The sequence below is a fragment of the Apteryx mantelli genome, chromosome 8 (genome assembly GCF_036417845.1).
Source record: "Apteryx mantelli isolate bAptMan1 chromosome 8, bAptMan1.hap1, whole genome shotgun sequence".
NCBI classification, from domain to species: domain Eukaryota; kingdom Metazoa; phylum Chordata; class Aves; order Apterygiformes; family Apterygidae; genus Apteryx; species Apteryx mantelli.
This window is the reverse complement of record NC_089985.1, coordinates 42,340,736-42,359,620: the sequence shown is the minus strand read 5'-3', so window position 1 is coordinate 42,359,620 and position 18,885 is coordinate 42,340,736. Positions and strand designations below refer to the sequence as shown.

Genomic DNA, 18,885 nt, shown 5'->3' with positions numbered 1-18,885 from the left:
ATGAGCCGCACGCCGCCGTGCCGGGGCGGCCCCAACGGCACGGAGCCCGGCGCCCTGCGCCCGCGGGACAACGGCACGGGCCGGGCGGCGGCGGCGGGCTGCGACACCGTGTCCGTGGCCTTCCCGCTGACCATGATGATCGCCGGCGTGGTGGGCAACGCGCTGGCCATGGGGCTGGTGTCGCGCAGCTACCGCGCCAAGGAGAACCGGCGCAAGCGCTCCTTCCTGCTCTGCATCGGCTCCCTGGCCCTCACCGACCTGGCGGGGCAGCTGCTCACCAGCCCCATCGTCATCTCCGTCTACCTGTCCAACCAGGCCTGGGCCGCCCTGGACCCCTCGGGCCACCTCTGCACCTTCTTCGGCTTCAGCATGACTGTCTTCGGGCTCTGCCCGCTCTTCATCGCGAGCGCCATGGCCGTGGAGAGGGTGCTGGCCATCCGCGCGCCCCACTGGTATGCCAGCCACATGAAGACCCGGGTGACGCGGCTGGTGCTGCTGGGCATCTGGCTGGCCGTGGCCGCCTTCGCCCTCCTGCCCGTGGCCGGCCTGGGGCACTACACGCTGCAGTGGCCCGGCACCTGGTGCTTCATCAGCACCGGGGACGACACCTTCACCGGCAGCGTCTTCTTCGCCTCCACCTTTGCTTTCCTGGGGCTCTCCTCCCTCTTCGTCACGGTGGCCTGCAACCTGGCGACCATCGAGGCGCTGGTGTCTCGCTGCCGGACCAAGGCCACGGCCTCTCACTCCAGCAAGCAGTGGGGGCGGATCGCCACGGAGACGCTGATCCAGCTCCTGGGCATCATGTGCGTCCTCTCCGTGTGCTGGTCGCCGCTGCTGGTAGGTGCCTGTCTGTCTGCTGTGGGAACGGCTGCCCTGGGGCCTCCCGCTGCAGAGGGGAAGCAGAGCAACCCGAGAGGGCCCGGCTGACAGACGGGGCTGCGTGTGGGATGGAGCGGGAGACGGGGGGACTTGAGGGGAAAGCAGGAAGGATGGCATGACCGTGAAGGACCTTGTAGGAGAAAAAGCAGGGAGAAGGTGAATCGAGGGAGAAAACCTTGGGGAGGACGGGCTGGGAAGACTGGTAGGGGAGACACTGGGAGAGCTTCATGAGGATTGCGGAAGTTCAGCATACTGGGAAAAATAAGACTGAGGAATGGGAGCAAAAGGAGGAGGGATGATCAGGAAAATAAGGGTCTTGTAAAGAGGGAAAAGGCAGAATGTGAGGAGACTGTGGGTCTTGGAGAAAGACAGTGAAGTTGGCAGTGCCTGTGGCAAGGAGCCACAAGCAGTGGGCAAACGATGGAGAGGTTTACGGGGAAGGTGGAAAGAGCGGTGCTGGCAATGGGCTCCGGCAGCAGGACATGTCTGTGCTCCTGCTGCCCTCTGAGGCTCGACAGGGAGCTTTTACCTACTTGCTAGCACAAATAGGGTCTGGAGATGGTGAAACACGGGAAACCAGTACCTCCTTGCTCCTCATCTGGGGGAGCCTGTGAAGAAGTTTATCCAAACATTATTGAGATGAAGCCCCGTGCTAATGGGAAAGAGTCATCTAATACTTTTTATTTACTCCCACTTTGTGGCAAACCCCTACTTTAATGCTTTATGAGAAAAAAAAAAAAAGTGACTTGTGCCTTTGCAAGTAGCTTCTGGTTTTCATAAGATTGTTCACTATATCTTATTTAGGGCAGTGTTCTCTTTTAAAGAACCTTTGCAGATCTTTCCTCTGCTTTGTTCTTCCTCGTTTTTATGTCCCTCTTCCCCCCCCCCCCCCCGACAAACTGGGATAAATCCCTTCTCATGATTTAGGAGCAGAGAAGTATGAATCCAGGTCTCTCTTTGCCGTATGGGATGAGGGCACATCTAGGAATCCTGTGTCCTGTACGCCAGGTAAAAAGGGCAGCTTATTCTGCTGGCAGAGGACAGTGTGATTTTTGGATTCTTTTTCCTTGGGGTCCTTAAGCAAGAAAGAGGTGTAGATAGCTATAATAATTATGAAGCTACGTGACAGCTACTTCATGGTCTGAGAAGGACTTTTCTTCCTTCCTATGTACAGAGAGCTCGAGTTCTTATTAATGGAGCTATAGTAAGAGGAATGGCTGACAGAGCTAATGTTCGTGTGAATGAGGTAAAAATATAAAACAAATTAGTTTAGTAATGTTATCCTTGTAAATCTCATCAAATCTCCAAAACAGAAAACATAAGTCAAAAAATATATCAGAGGCCCTAAATTAACTTTATAGAGATGGTTAATAGCTTGTAACAAAAGTAACCTTGAAACCACGCTGCAAATTCAGAGAACTTGAGAGCAAAGAACAATGTTCTACTCCTAAAACCCCAGGGGAAGTTATTTCTGATAACTTAAACCAGGGCACTGTCGTACCACTCCTTCAGCGCCCCACTGCATTAACTCTGCCCTCAGTCCTAGGCGTCTTGGTTAACCTTTTCCACTATTGGGCCACGTCTCCTTAGAAGCTATTCAGAGTCCTGCTGATGTGCACACTTCAGTCCCAAAGGGAAACAGTAAAATTTTTTTACTTTCACAAAAGTTACTGCTCCATGCTTGCCCATAATTAAACAGATGGAAAAATTAGATAACAATTGCTAGGATTCAGTCAAGGACGTGTATTTGCCCCTCGGTCACTGTTTTTGTGTTCTGTTCAGAAGCAGGTGCTGCCGTGTCCTTTGCAGCAGAGGTGGCAGGCAGCTGGGGCTGTTGCGCAGGTTGGGTTTAAGCAGCCCCGTAGCATTGAGCAAAAATGCCCAACATCAGGTGCTCTTCCCTCTTCTTTCAAAACCTGAATACTCAGAAAAATCAGTGATGGTGCAGCGAGTCCTCTCAGTGCTTTTTCCTTCCAGTGATGTTTCTGCAGTTTCAAAAGTCACAAGCCCAGTGAATATAGCCTGCCCCCGCTTCACTGAGTGGGTCTGTGGGCAGCGGAGGGGAGGCCGCTGCGGAGCGGGGATGAGTTAAAGCAGGGGCTGCTTTGAGAAACATTGGTACCATCAGAAAATATTCAGGTTGCTGGCAAGAGCCAGCAGAGATCCCTGACAGTCAGGGCGGAAAGGCGCGTGGGAGGCCAGCCCTGACCTCGGTGCAGGAGCCTGAGGTCTCCCCGTCAGTCGCGGAGGCAGCGGACCAGTACTCGCCGGCAGCCTGTTGCGTTCGGGTGTGACTGCTGCCCAGCTGGTCACATACGGGAGTTCAGAGTGCGTCTGTGAACAATCTGCTTCGCTGTGCGACAGCGACGCTGCAGAGCCAGTGACGTGCCCTGCAGAGACCCGGCTGGGTAAAACCTCCCTGTCTCATGAGCAGTGCTCCCTCCAGGCTTCGTATGCTCAAAATCAGGAGTCACAATTATAGCAGATTTTGTATACATACATTTTAATATTTTCTATACAGCTACAAAGAATGTACTAGGAGTAAGAAGCCAGACTGTGATGCCCCCTCTGGAAGAGTGAGCATGGACTAATGCCAGTACAACGAGGATACCCCGCTCTGAGTGAAATTTGAAAGCAGGACGAGTATCTCGCATAGAGAAAGCCTAAGTATAACCTCCCATTTAGCAGTTAAAGATATCCAGTTTAAACAAGAATCCAGGGATTTTCAGAGGAGATTTTTGACTTGAAAAACAGAAAGAAATCTGAATTTTGTAACTGAGAACTGATGGATTCTGACAACTATTCCTGTTAGGTAAACAGTGCCTCTTTACCCAAATAGTGTTTTTTAGGCTTCATCTATTGAGGGAAGTGACAAAATCAAATGTGAGTTAACAGAAAAGTGAACTTCTGATAATAGCAAACTAGGCTGTGCTCTAAATGCTTCAAAGAAGTGTCCCTCTTTTTCTTGATTTGTGCTGTATTTGGTAGAAGAGAGGAACAGTATTTGTAATGCAGGTATCAGCTCTCCTTTTTTTGGTGCAGTCAAGATCTTGCTTGCATTCAGCACAGCGAACCTGGAAAAATGTTCCACTTAACTAAGTTGCATTTCTTTATCATATGTGGTTTCCAGTTTGCATTAATCTTTTATTTATTTTGGTATGTAACTATTGAACATAGTCACTGAAATAAGCCAACGGCAGATTGAATCCGTCTGAGGTAAAAGAGAGAAAGCTATTCCTTGTTTGTGCAGAAACACAGGTGCAGACAGACTGTATTTCTCATAATAATTCTTTCAGTAGCTCCGGACTACAAAATCCATTCACTCACAGGATAGTCTCAAGGGTATTTAAAGCAGAAATGCTCATGTATTATGCTACTTTTCCTATTAAAAGACCTCTTTAACCCTCCTGTCAGATGGAAATCAAATACATTCTTCTATACAGGTATTTTTATTAAAAATACAGTATTTTATAATATCTTTAGATGTACAAAATATAGTTATGGGAAGCACATTTATTTAAAGGAAAAAGATACTGCTACCACTGAACTGCAAGGAAAACAGATCACTTCTTTTCTATGAATCAGTAACTCTTCTCCCACTAATGCTTCACTTCTGTCTGAGGCTGGACTAGCCAGCCCGTTTCAGATTGCCAAAATTGCCCTAGTGTATGGATCATTTCATTTTGGCCATGCTGACAAGGAAAGCCTGGCTTTTGCTGGACTGTGTTTTGCCACATAAGATCACAACCAAGTGGTGAAAATCAGACTGCATATTTGTTCTCCTTGGAAGCCTGTTAGACGTGACTGGGACTTGTCCTGCACCCCTGCATTATCATCTCCTGGAACCGCGTTCTTCTTACGAAAATCCTCATCCTTCTCCAGTAATTCTCCCACAACTGCAAATGATTTCACTGTTACTCATTTCACAGAGGCAGAGAAGTGGTTTGCTTGAGGCCGCCCTGCAGATGAGTGTCCTGTGGGACGGGAAGATGAGAGGGGACTGCGCGCAGTTGTGCCAGATGCGCGCTGCTGCGGGGCAGAGAGCAGCATGGAGGCGATGCAGAACCGACTCTAAGAAGCTCCTGTTAGCGGGAAATATTATTTCTGTTACATCTGTGGTCCGTGCACCCCAGGAGGCAGTGAAGAGCCCTACTGCAAAGAGAAGGTTGCTAATACAGGTAGTCAGGTGCCACAGAAATGAGATCCTTTCCAGTTCCTTGTCAATCGAGCCACATTGAGGGGGTGTCCCTACAAGTTTGGCTAATGCGGCTGCCAAACGCCCCTGAGTGGTCAGTTGGCTGGACTTGTCTCGGCTTCGCCCGCTGCAGGCAGTAGTTCTACTTAAAAAGAAATTCCTTGTCCGTTCTGGGAAGCTGGAGTTCTCTGAGTCTGCAGTAACCCTTGGCTTACTCGAACTGAAGGCTTTCATTCGGCCTCAGTGCCAGCAGAGCTGGTGGGAGTGAGGCCTAAAATTTTAGTGAGACAAAGTTGTGATTTTTATTTTCAAATACGGTGGTAGATAGGATATTGTTAGTTTTTTACAAGGAAAAATCATATCCTCTCCATCATGGCATCTGCACAGTTCACTCACCAACAACAGTCACTGTCACTATTTGTACTTCAGCAGGAGAATCCTCCGTTCCTTCTACAGCTCTCTGCTCTACACGAGGGAATTTTTTAAGCACCAGATTAGGACAAATGGGAGATGAGCAGCAGTGTAAACAGATGGATCTGATGATCAAACTTCTTATTAGCATAAATAGTGTAATTCCGTTGACTTTATTCCACATGATGTTGTGACTCTGGGCATTTATAGTTTTTCTTTTAATTAATTTAGAAGACCAATACAGGCTATGATAAACAACCTATAAGAATATCAAACTGAAATAAAATTTTCAGTAGAGCAATTGATGGTCTGACAGATATTCCAGTAGAGGAATATTAGGTAATAAAGACAAAAATAAGCAGCAGTTGGCTGCTTGAGAAATGTATTTTATTGGTGTAATATTTTTTGCAGTTCCATGGATCCACTCACAAAAGAACAAGACAGCAAGGGCTGCCAAACCAGAGCTATTGCAGAGGTCACAAAAAGAAGGGCTAGGGGAGCCGATCTGGAAGAAAGTAATCCAGATATGCGGAAGGACAAATATTGTTTGGTTTCCGTTTGCTGTAACATGGGCACAGGCATATTTACATAATAGTGCTACTATTGATAGTATGGCAATGCCTTACATCCCAGTCGGGATGGGGTGATGGTAGAATCTGGATGGACACAGAATGCAGATGTTACGGACACATATAGGCGAAGCTGCGACTATGACATTATCTTAATTAAATATCTGGAAAGGGCGGAGGAGGAGGAAGTAGTTTGAATCATGCGGTTGTGTAGGTCTGGTGCACAACAATGCAGTCTGGATCTGTATCTAGCCAGTATTTTTTTTAAAACTCTACCAATGGTTAATTCTTCTGATCTTTATTTTAAATTAAATATAGCAGATGGAATCCTCAATTGCTCCTATTTAAAGAAACAAACAAACAAAAGTCTACTTTACTGCCCTGCAAGTCTTTCTCAGGGTCAACATATGGTTATTGATCTGGTACCCAGAAGATCCTCTGAACATAAAAATCCTCCCCTATAGCCTCTGCTCCCTGGTTACTCTTCCTCATGACTGTTCCTTTGACTGTCCCTGTTTCCAGCCACAGCAACAATCCAAAAATGGCACTGGGGGACGATACTGCCCTCTGAAGCTGCCATTCTGGGAGAAGACCTGGCCCAGGATCAGTCGGCCTGATGCAGATTGTGCTGATTCTTCTGAAAGGCGGAAGGGCTTTGAATAATGAATTATGAATGCAGTCCCTCAGGCTGTTGCCTGCATTTTCAGGACTGGCTGCCAGTCTATTTAGTATATGGTACCACTGACGTTTGCAAACACAGTAAATCAAATTGTACGTCAGAGCCATTGTGCATGGGCTACACCATGTCCTTGATATGTATACACTGTGGACACACCAAAGCTTGTGGACGTACTGCATCCCAATTCTGCAGGATTTCGAGACAGTAACTTCAACCAGTCAAGATATTCAAGTTATGTTCAGAAAAGATTTGCAAGCAGAAGAAGGACCCATGCAGGAAAACTCAGCATTCAATAGCCCTGGCCTAGCTGTACAGAGAAAATAGCACTTAGGCTCTACTCCTGGCTTCCCACATGTCTAAGTCAGTTCACATTACTGTGGTTTAGTTGATGGTTTGGGCTAGGTAGCCAGCAACAAGGCCAGCTCTGAGGTAGCTCACATACGTAGGAAAGGAGGCCCTGTCCTCACATCAGCTCTTTTTCCTTTCCCGCCCTGCTTTAAAGCATCCAAGAGCTTCACTGTGCGTCACAGCCAGGTCTAAGAGCACAGGTATTTCCTCAGTACGCAGCTGACAGACACATCCCTTGGCAGCAAGTTCCATGCCAAATGTCTGCTCAGAAAATGTTTATAAGCTCCTGGGAAAACACTTTGCAATACAAAATCTAGAGTAGTCTTATCTGTAGAGAAGCAACTAAATGCCCTTAAAATGGTATTATATTTAAAAACAGCTGCAGTTAATACAGAAAGCTCAGGGGAAACTTTAGACAGCAGTCACCAACTAAACCATGGAAAAGTAAATATATCTTTGATATCTTTCAAAATGTGATTCATATTTCCCATAGTTTTCTGTTAGTGTATGAAAGCCTCATGACACCCAGAACTATCTCACTAGCTTTAAAAGACAAAAAAAGGCTGCTCACTATTTTTACCTGAATAAACAGCGGCCTGCTAATAGACAGTGATCTTGTGGCTGGAGCACTACATCCTGAGCTGAGTTCTCCTTCCATCGCAGGTTTTCAGTGCAATCTGTAGCAAATCAGTTCAGCCCTTGGCGGTGTCTTTTCCAGGCTGTAACATGAGAATAAAGGTGTCCCAATTATGTGAAGCTCATTTCATTGATACTCATAATGCGAGTTTATATCTTAAGTTGGAAAGTGATGACGCATGAAGTACTGTTATTTTAGTTGATTGTATCATTATAGTGCAATCCTCAGTTGATAAGTCCTGTAAAGATTGTAAGCCTTGTAGCAAACCGTAAGAAAAACAGATCCTGCCTGTTGCCTTCCCCTCTTCATAAAGCATACCAACAGCACAAATATTCTCTGACATCTTGATGATATTTAAAAAAATAAAATAAAATCACTGGCATCTCCGTCTGCTGGTGCTGGAATACAGCAGTTGGCACTTTGAAATGCAAGTGATAAAATTATCTTCGATTTGGGGGTGAAAGTATTACTCAGTGCTGCCTGTTCTCTGGCTTTTCTGAATAAATTGCATAAATTTCTGACTCTATTGCAGCATGTTTGGCCTAGCCACCTATAAAGAAAAGCTGACCACTTATTATGCTCTGATGTGTGCCAGCCATGTAATACTTACCCATGGCATAACCCCTGTTGCTCGGTGCTGCCTAACTAGGGCTGCATATGAAGATGCTGCTGCCCCTGCTTGCAGCGAGTCCCCCCAGTCCACCTGCACGTGGCCCTTGGCTCCCAGGCCAGAGCTCGCTGAGCTGTGTCATGAAGTATGGATGATATCAATCACAGACAGTGCTACTTGTGGGAAACATTTTTATATGGTTATGATTTTACAGTGTAACTACCACCTCTCAGTCAAGCCAGCTTGGATGTTGTGGGAAACGAAATCCTAAATGTATTACTCTAGTCACTGAGGGAGCTGAATTGAGGGGAAAAAATAGGAGGAAATATAGGTTAGGTTAACACAAAATGCAGCCTGCAGCTTTTGAAAAAGCAAAAAGACAGAAATACATTTTTATGTTGACTTAAAATGTGTTCTCAATCCTAGCCCAGAACACTTTTATTAACCTTTTTTTTTAATTTGGCTCAGTTCATAAATGGAATGGTCCAGCTTAAAATCAAAGCTTAAAATTTAGAAAGTCATTGAATAAAACAGCTTAGCTTTTAAAAAATAAATGAAGATATTTTTATATTTGAAATTATTTTTTCTGACATTTACTGTTCATAACATAATTTTGAACAGCTCTACTCATTATGAGTTATCCAGCTGTTCATTACAATTATGATAATATGATAATGGTAAAATGAGTACCTTCAAGTCAGTTTTGCAAGGTCAGTAATTTCCCATTCTAGCAAGTCCATCTTGATTCACTAGGATTTAGTACACAACTTTCTGTTCTGTCTCAATCAGGGAAGCAGCATGTTCTTTCTCATTTTGCCATGACATCCATAAATCAATCTGACTGATAGCTGGAAGGTAGCATTTTTATCACTCTCATTTTACACACAGAGACAGAGCCACTCTCTCAGTCTCAGTCATTGTGTTCTTTACTTACATGCTGTGATATTGCTTTGACTTGAATGAGGGAGGAAAAAAACCTGCAACAGAATTTTGTCTTCTGGGATATTTGCATATAGTGATACAGATATGGTCTCTTAAAATATATCATTTTTCCTCCTAACTTTCCTTAGATAACGATGTTGAAAATGATCTTCAGCCACGCGTCTTTTGAACACTGCAGAGAATTCTCCAGTACAGCCCAAAACTCAGAACTGCAGAAAGAATGCAATTTCTTCTTGACACCTGTGCGCTTGGCCTCACTCAATCAGATACTGGATCCATGGGTTTATCTGCTACTGCGAAAGATTCTCCTCCAGAAGTTCTGTCAAGCAGCCAGTGCTGTCTCCAAGTGCTCTAACAACGAATGGAAAGACAGATCAATCACATTAACAGAGGAAATCAGACGGACAACAGCATGAAGGAATATTGATCAATTTGCATGGAAACTACTTTTGCCAACAAGTAGTTTTAAATCTTACTGTGAATTGGGGTATCTGTAGCATGTTAGTGTCTGCATAATAGCTGAAAATGGTATTACTGAATGGACTTAGAGTGCCAAATAATTATATATCCTATGTGCCAGAAATTCTCAAGTATAGAAAAAGGAATTGGTTTTGTTGCTAAATTCTGTTGTCATTGCAATTCATAACTGAGCTGCAGAACATTACTTTTTGTGTGCCTAAAATATATTTGGAAGGATTTTTCTTGCATTAAGGGACAAAAAGTGATTTTCATATCAGGAGACACTTGGAACATAGATTCAACAGTTAAATTACTAAAGAGACCTACTCCTGTATATAATCTTAATGCTAAGAGGTGTGTGGGGGAGAAAGGTTCAAAAATACAAGAATTAAAGGAAGACAAAATTAGGAGACTTCCTCTGGATTTCAGTGGCTTAAAATTGAAAAGGTGTCAAAGCAATGATGGTGGTGTGAAAGTACTATGAGTCTTATGACACATGGACTTGCCCTGATAAATATTCATTTTGTGTGAGTACTAAAGTAAGCTCATCTGCTGAGTAGGTGTAGCATTAGGACGAAGAGTACAAGTGAGAAATCTATGATTTTTTGTTTTAAATAGCAGCCTGTGAAATACTCAGGCATAACAAGAATTGCTGTTAGCAAAGCACACTGTAAAACTACTTTGAGCAGATGGAGAGAGTGATAAAGAGGTTGTAAGAGACAGTAAATGTTCCTCCTCCTGTAAATTACTGGCAAAGGCTTGCAAAGCCAAAAATACTGCTTTTATATGGGTAGTTTTATTTGGCAATGCATATGCCCAGGAATAAAATGAACAATGAATGATTCTTAAGAAATGGGGGTGCCACTCAAAGCTTCTTCATTGCTAAAATACCCTGCAAAGTGGCCAAAATACTTCCTGAGAGCAACAGATCTCTTTCTTCCCTCCCCCCAAAATATGAATTTGAGAGATATGGCGGCCTTGGGAATTTTAAAAATAGAACAGACTGGAAGAGCTGGGTAGCAGTATGTGCATTAGTCAGGAGTCATTACCTTTCTCCCAGGTAACTTTCAGGTTTGATTAAAAAATGAGTTCTAATCCACGTGTATCATATCTGAAGTTTGTTTTTATATAAGAACTACATTTTCCTTCCCATTTCCTTTACACTTTTATAGCCTCAAATATCTCCCATTTCATGGCCTTTTGGGTCCAAATTAGATGCAAATACAATATGTTGTGTAGTTTTATACCATATATTATATGCCATATAATATCAAATTCAGGGACCTTAAAGGTAAATATAATCCTGCAACTGCTAGGAATTTCTTGCCTAGAACCTATATTTTTACCTCTCTTCCTTTTTTTATAAAAGTAACTACTAAAGGAGATGGCTACTCACTCTTCCTATTCTGCTCCTGAGTTTTCTAATTGCTTATCTTCATAACAGTCAAAGAAAAATAATTTGGCAGCAGAATCCACTCTCTGTATGGGTCTAAATATATCTGGGGGTTTAGTGTGACCTAAAAGCTAATGTCTTTCTTTTAATTTAAGAGCCAGCCTAAAACCACAGTGAGGCACTTTGACATTTTGTAAGCTACTGCCTTTATTTTATAAATACTCATCATCCGCTGCAATTTAATGGGAATATAAAACAAATTGCTTTTTCAGTTACAAGTCATCTGAGTGAGGAAGCAGGGACTGAAGCCTGCTGTTGTCAGCGGACAGGTAGGCTACGCCGCCGGTGTCCCGGCGGGGCGCCCGGCTGCTGTGACTCAGTCGCTCCACGTACCTGGGCCAGTGTCATCAGCTGCTGAAGCATTTCTGCTCTCCGCCTCAGCGTGAGCTCTGACTCTCCTCCATCTGAACACAACGTGTCATTCTGATCTTAAATTGCTGATGCAACAATTGCTCTGGCTGGTTTCTACAGCAAAACCCCCAAGTGCCACGTGCAGCCGGCGGCATTCACGCCCCAGCAGCGAGGAGGAACCTGGCTGGCCGTGCCTTGAGACGGCGGGAGCTGCGCCCCCGGCAGCCCCCGCGGAGCTGCCCCTGCCTGCGTGTGGACAGTACCGCTAGCCTTTAGCTCATTTACTGATGCGCACTTTGGGAAACACAGTGAAATGTGTATTTTAAAATAAAAAATTTACTCATTCTCTTTGATAAAGTGCCTTGCATGATTTGTACTTTTTTTTTAAATTATTTTGGAATGTAAAAAATCTGTTCTGTCCAAAGGATTAGTATTGTTCAATTTATGTACATTAGCTTTTTAAAACAAATAAACAAGCTCGTTGCTTGTAAAGTATGTCAGGATGACCTTAATAATTATAGTGAATCATTCTTTGTCAAGAAGTTTCTGAATAGCAGCACTTAAATAGGATACAGCTTACTCTGGGTTCCTAACTGGGCTAGCTAGGGAGGAGAAGGTCTGGGAGAAAGAGTGAATCAGTGCTCCTTTTTATCAGCTCTTTATAGAGTGGCAATAGGAAAATTCTAGTTTTTCCTGTACGCAAACAATGAAATTTGTGGTAATGAAAGAACAGCTAAAACGTGTCGTTGCCTTACGTCAGCTGCTTACGTGGATCATTGTTCTGTTCTAGATTGAACAGACACAGGGTTGTTACTCCTAAGCATTGGGGATGATTTCGCTTTAGTTTGCTTAAAATAATTGAGTTCCTTCATGACTTTTCGTAGTAAAATAGGATACATTCTTAAATAAGGAGAAAAAGGCAATTCTGTCTGTCTTTGGATGCAGTAATATGAAGAAGATACTTTAAATACCAGAAAATGGGAAAGAATGTCTGCTTTTAACTTGTTTACAGAAAAGGAGTTTAAGCACTATTTGCCAGCCGTGACTGACATAACATGACATGGCTGGAAGAATGCACTTTCAAAAATGAATTCAAAGATCTTTAGCATAAATGAAAGTTTGTATTTCCCATTTATTTGTTTGAGTGGGAAGGTGTATTTTTGTTACATATCTTTAAAGATATCTTCTATGTGATGTATTTAAATTTCACTACAGTAGTATTTCTAAGACTGGTTTTAATATGTTGTACTGCTGTCAAAGATTTTATGGAAACAGTAGTGTATGGAAAAACTATTTTGAGATCATTGTTCGCCTGAAAAACTAGCTTGTTTGTGTAACAAATAAATGCGTGTTGCATCAGTCAGAATAAAAGTTCAGCAGAGTAACTGGTCTCTGTTTCCTTGATTACGCCTTCCTGGAACATAACTTCACAACTGCAACCTGAAGCAGACCTCAGTGAAAGTGCAACCCCCAAGTGTCAGTTATGGACCCGGCGCTGAGCTGACTTGGTTGGTACCTATGGGTAGTGGATCCTTTTTTGGAGAATTAGCATAGCAGCTGCTCAAGTCGTTTCACTGAAACGAACACAATATAAGCTGTTTAAAGAACGCTTCTGTTTATGCAAAAGCAGCGTTCTTCGGGCTTTGCATTACCTTCCTGAGCAGCTGACTGGAAACAAGTAATCCCTTCTCCTCTGTTAAGTATCCTGGTCTCCTCAATGCCAAAGGGAAGTTCTCCCATGAGGAGGAAAGCCCCAAATTTTTCTTCTCAAAAGATCAGGAGAAAAGTAATTTAGTTTTATTGTTGAATTTAACTAATGGTAGCTTTTCCTGTATTTAAGATTTTAATTCTTCCTTAATTTAACTCCATGATTTGTTCTGGTGCGTTACAACTGATACTTCTTGTGCCACATCTGTATAATCTGGGATGTAAAGTAATTTAGAACATAGTGCTTTTAGCATTGTTGGATGTGAAGGCAGGGCACAGACAGACACCGTAAGTGCTCTTCTTCTTGGGCAGTGTTTGGGCACAATCATAGCTCTCGTATGTTATTTTACTTATCAGGTCGATAAGCAAAGGCAGAGGTGTGATGATGCAGCGGAGCTGGCTGGCTAAGGGGGGAATGGAGCTGTGAGCTCCAGTCCCTCCCCATCCCACAGCACTGCTGTCCCAGGATGGTGTGACACACACCTCCAAGCACCTAAAAATGAGATCCCTCAATTCACTTTTAGATCTAGCCAACATGACACCAGATTAAAATACACATTTCAGCTTGTAGTAATAATTCCAGTGGGATATTTATGACTTTAAAACAGGGAGAAATACAAAAAGTGATGAAAAACATCTCTACAGCATTTGCAGTGGGCAGGGAATGAAGAATGATTGATCCTACTACGTAAAGAATTAAAAGATGAAAAATAATTAGTAGCAAGCCTTCCAAAAAAAAAATGGTTAAATGCATTTTGCAAAAGCACCACCTGCTAACCTAACACTTCAAATCTTAACAGGTTTACTTTCATTGGATTTTACCTGCACACAGTCTTCCAGCTAGCGACATCTGTCTGTAGGCGTGTTGCTGTTCTGCTGAAGAAGGCTGCCTTTATTTTACTGCATCAATATAGACTTTGAATGTGAGACCAGATCCTGATTCATTTTAAGCCCTAGCTTGTTTCATTGTAGGGTCTGGATAAGAAAAGGAAGCAGGATCAGGCTTTTGCAAATGCCTGCATCTGATCTGTACTTCCTGAGCTCCCCATCGCTACACGCAAAACATTTAAGCAAAGCAGTGTGTCAGAGGCTATTCTGGTGATCAGACCTGCAGCCCGCCCCCCCCCCCCCCCCTTGCTTAAGGTGTTCCCACCTCTTTCCCATATCCTCTAAAATGAGGATGTCCTCATTTATTCCTACAGCTGTGCTACAGTTTGATGATTTCACAGGTTTTTGTGGGTTGTGCTGTTTGTTTTTTAATTTAAAAGAATTATTTTTAAACTGGATCGGCTTACTGATCCAGTTTACAGTACAAGCCACTGAACTATCCTGTTTGATAGCAAAGAGCTTGGTAAAGGGCTTGTGAAAATATCTTAAGGCAGTTTTGTCACTACATTATGAAACTGTGGTTTCAAGCACAAAAAATCCCAGTATAAGCAAGAGAAAGGCCACCACCTACTTCTACAAATGCTGTGCTCAGTAGCCAATTCCTCAGTCAGTGCGTAAAGCCTATCCATGACCTTCCACAGATGCTGAAGTTCACCGAAGGGCACATGAGCGTAAGGAGGGCAGGCCAGTTAGGAAGTTGTGCTGTCCCGATGCATAACGTGCTCAAGGTAAGGGGGTCAGCATGTGGAAACTTCCTCAGCAAAGGCTGTTCAGTTCCCACAGGATTCCTGGATGGTTTAGCAAGCTCCACGCTGAAGGGGAAAAGGCAAGAGCCCTGAGGACCTGCTTCCAGAGGGCAGGTGCCTGGACCTGGGGTGCATTAAGGAAGGTTGTGGCCATAGCATCTGTGCCGCGATAGAGAGCAGGGACACAGCTCTGCCGCGAGCCGGAACCCACTGGAAATGCAGGGAGTGAAGAGCTGAGGCCATGCATAACAGTGCAGCACCTTCCCCAAGGGGAAACTAGCCACAGCTGAATCAATAATAGATGAACATACAGTACAGAAGTTACTGCAGGATATCGTGCAGAAGGATATATGCACATGCTCCATATATGGCATTTAACATAACGTGGAGAAACTTAGAGGTTCTGTAATGAAATTAAAACCAGAAATGACTTTAAAATACTCCCTCTTGCGAATAAGAGACTGAAATACTCTTATATTTGCATGTCCAGTCTGAAATTTTCCCTTTAGTATATCTGCTTCTTTAACATTGATATCAATCATTATTTTCATTTACCAATATCAGTTTAGGAGAAAGACAATTATAACAGAATACATTACAAGAGAGTTTTGTTTATGCTGATTGAGGCAAGAGATGTATGACTTTCTTTTGCCAAATACATATGTTCTGTGTTCCTACTACTACACTCCTAAGAGGGATATTTTTTGTTTGGTTAGCACTTATGTTTTTGCACTTGTAAGGATTCCATGAGATGTAAAACCAGAACAACTTACATCATCAGCATTATTTTTTTTATGAAAGAGAACAGATTAAAAAAGCAGTATGTTTAAGCTGTCACCAAGTGAGACAGAAAGACTGACTGGGATCTCACAGCTAAATCAGAAAAATTATTATTTAATGCCGCAGGAGTCATTCAAGATAAGCACTTACACACTGCTGAGATCCTGAAAACACAGCTGCCATTTAACTGCACAAGTATGCATGTCCCACAGGCACCTACACTCCCCCCCCCCCCCCCGCCCCCCGAGTCCCAGGGGTCCGGGGCAGGAAGATAGGCAAGTGCAAAACTACCAAATTCTGACTGCTGCTGCATCTAAAGCTCGCCAAAACACCTCACACACTTGCCTACCTGTCCCTACAGCAGGATCCAATATGTTACACGACCGTCTTCTGGAACTACTTAGCACAGCATTATGAAGTTGGTTCTTTTATTCCGCATTTTCACATTCATATTGGGTTGCCTTCAGTTTCTTGAGATCATCAGTGTTTGCCAGTGTCAGTGAAGAACTTTTGTTGAAGAAATTTTAAAACAAGAAGGAAAAGACAAGTATTAGCCATTTCCCAACGGTGGTGGTATCTCACTCCTACAGGAATTACAGACCCTAACACACAGCGAAGTATCTTCCTGGAGAGCAGATGGCAGTTCTGTTCACTACCTGTTACACATTCCAGTCCACACGTATATGAAATTGCTGTTGTGACAATAAAGAGGAATATCTCAAAAATCATTTGCCGAGCATTTCTAAGCACAGAGTTAATCACAAACCAACTGGAATTCCAAAATGCTTCTTGGCCTTTTACCCACAAAGACGTTTTTCCAGAACACTAGTTAACTAAGGCACTACAGTGATGTTTCTGCCACAGGTATATCAGAAAAAGGCAGAATTCAGTCACAATGAACGGATGGTTCTTATTCTGGAAGATCAGAAGATGATGAATAGGTTTTCCTAGAATATGGCAGCCTTGTCATTTCTGTATTTTCCCTTAAAATTTCATGCCACTGGAATGGAATCACAATTAGGTAGCATTTGCCTTACTAAAAGTAAAAAAAATCAGTTAGTTTGATTCTGAATTATGAGTGAATTAGATGTTTCAACTGGATATATTCACATCTGCAATAGTGTTACTCACAGGTGAACATAGTGGAAGCAAGAAATGGGTCCACTCTGGATTAGTTTCCTCTATTTTCAGGAAATCCCTCTGCACCTAAAATAACAAAGAAAACGTTATCTATCTGCTCAAATGTCTTTTCCACAAATAAGCCACATTTTGTAATTTTAGCACAGAACTTTTCTAGGCTTCTAAAGCAAACTTCTACTGAAGAGCAGCAACACAACAACTCCACTAATACACTTGAAATGTCATTAGAAAGGGCCGATCCAAACATCCACCACAATGCATTTCAATGTGCTCCTCTGGTGAGTCAGTGAAATGTCATCATGAATTTCTCTTGACCTAAATTAAATGATCTTTGGAAGAGAAACAACAAGTAATTTTATGTGATTGTCCCTTATTTCAAATGTCCTGCCTGTTCCCTTACTTCTCTGTAGATTTATATTAATTGTCTTGTGGCTGTACCACGTTTCAATTTGAACTGGAACCCCAGAGAAATGGGCGCTGACTAATACACAGATAAGACATAATGAGCAAAGCTCATGCTTATCAATTCTGATGATTTGTTTCAAATTATAGCTTTCCCTGGCTATTGTTCTTAAAGAAGAGTCTCCCCTCTACTGTGGCCTGTTTCCTGGGTGAGCGGATGCCCCTGAAGTCCTAACCGCCAAGCGCAGGAGCTACCTCAGCCGGGAGGATGCCCAAGGACAAGTCGCGGCAGAGCTCCGGCAGTGCAGCCCACGGACAGCTCTGCGCCAGGCCGCTACAAACAGGGACGGTTCCTTCAGCTCTATGCACATGCTGAACTTGCACAGTTAGATTCAATTCACCTTCAAACTATTTCATTAGACTGATGCAGAGCCTTTTGTAAACCAGGACAACAGCATCCACAAAAGGCTTAAAATGCTTTAGTTTATGTCTAGATCAACAAATGCACTACAATGGTCAAACTGAATTCTAAGCATCTGTAAAGGAATTTCCACAGGTTTGGGGCAATATGATAAAATCAGCTGTAACTACAGTGTAATACACATCTCGGTTTAAGCCCACGAAACAACAGTGCAGATAAAAGCTCTAGAAAGGAAAAGATGACGATAGAGGAGAGAGAAACAATTCCTGTTGTAACAAACTGTCATGAACCTATCTAGCCAGACTTTGCAGATTGTCTTCTTTTGTCACTGCACATTAACTACATCAGTCAAGAATTCTGAGCACCTAGAGTAAGAAATCTCTTGAAGACCCTATTTATAGGAATCTCTCCATTTACTGACTGAGAGAAGAACCTCTGTGAGTCTTGCCCTAAAGTACGCACATGTATGTGTCGTACCAACGTACATGTACAACATGTAGGTGTCCACTGGACTGAAAGCACAGGGCAGAAGCCTATTCATCATTTAAACATTTCCTACATGAGCTACCTGGGTGCAGGAATTAATGTCAACAACCACAAAGGCTAAATGAATATCTTTAAATCAGTGGTGTGCAACTAATAATATCAAAAGCAGTTTAAGTTTTCTCAACCTATCATGTCACTGCAGAGCTGAAAATATTCACCATCAATTAATTTTCACTACACATGGGCAAACGTGAACAGCTAGTATGATGATGTGACTGATGAGCAAAATATGACCTGTGAGCAAAAGCTCTAGGTTCTGTACTTTGCCATCGATTAAAAACTGATGTTGAGAGCCACCGCTAAGGGAGGCAGCCCATAGGAGTACTCCAAAACAGTGCCCTGCGTTGTGGTTGCTTTGGAACGGCTTCATGGCCCTGCAGTAGTCCCTATTGAATGAGAACAAATTAACAGATTTTCCAAGCAATAGTCTGCCAGTAGCTAGAAAAAACATAAGCTCAGAGCAAAAGAGTGAACCCAGTCCTTAGAAACGCACAATAGCAGCGCTTCATCCGGCTGTGCGGCAGCCAGGGCCAGGGAATGGAGCGCTTGCAACGCGGACCAACTCCTCACCTAACTGCACTGTGTGGGTGCAGTAATTTGTCCGGGATCAGTGGTGCACCAGTGAATTCATGCAATCAGGAAAGCAAAGTCTGAAGTGAACATTAGTGGGGGGGTTTTGTCTGCTGGCTTCCCACTGGTTTGGCCATCTTTCTGTTTGGTAG

General features: G+C 43.3%; 1 protein-coding gene across 2 annotated transcripts; it reads left to right on the top strand.

The window, feature by feature from the left end:
- PTGER3 (prostaglandin E receptor 3) lies at positions 1–12,918 on the top strand. Of its 2 annotated transcripts, XM_067301400.1 has the most exons (3): positions 1–837; positions 9,399–9,729; positions 11,395–12,918. In XM_067301400.1, exons 1-2 carry the CDS (start codon positions 1–3, stop codon positions 9,684–9,686), a joined length of 1,125 nt encoding a protein of 374 aa, XP_067157501.1. In that variant the 3' UTR covers positions 9,687–9,729; positions 11,395–12,918. The 2 variants fall into 2 exon arrangements, with proteins under 2 accessions (XP_067157501.1, XP_013800548.2); XM_013945094.2 differs by having other exon boundaries at positions 9,399–12,918.
- The last annotated feature ends 5,967 nt before the right edge of the window (positions 12,919–18,885 follow it).

Bases quoted from the DNA above. Each gene is read 5' to 3' on its own strand.
- PTGER3 (XM_067301400.1), top strand. From the start codon at position 1: ATGAGCCGCACGCCGCCGTGCCGGGGCGGCCCCAACGGCACGGAGCCC. The intron at 838-9,398 runs GTAGGTGCCTGT...AACTTTCCTTAG, and splicing joins TGTGCTGGTCGCCGCTGCTG to ATAACGATGTTGAAAATGAT.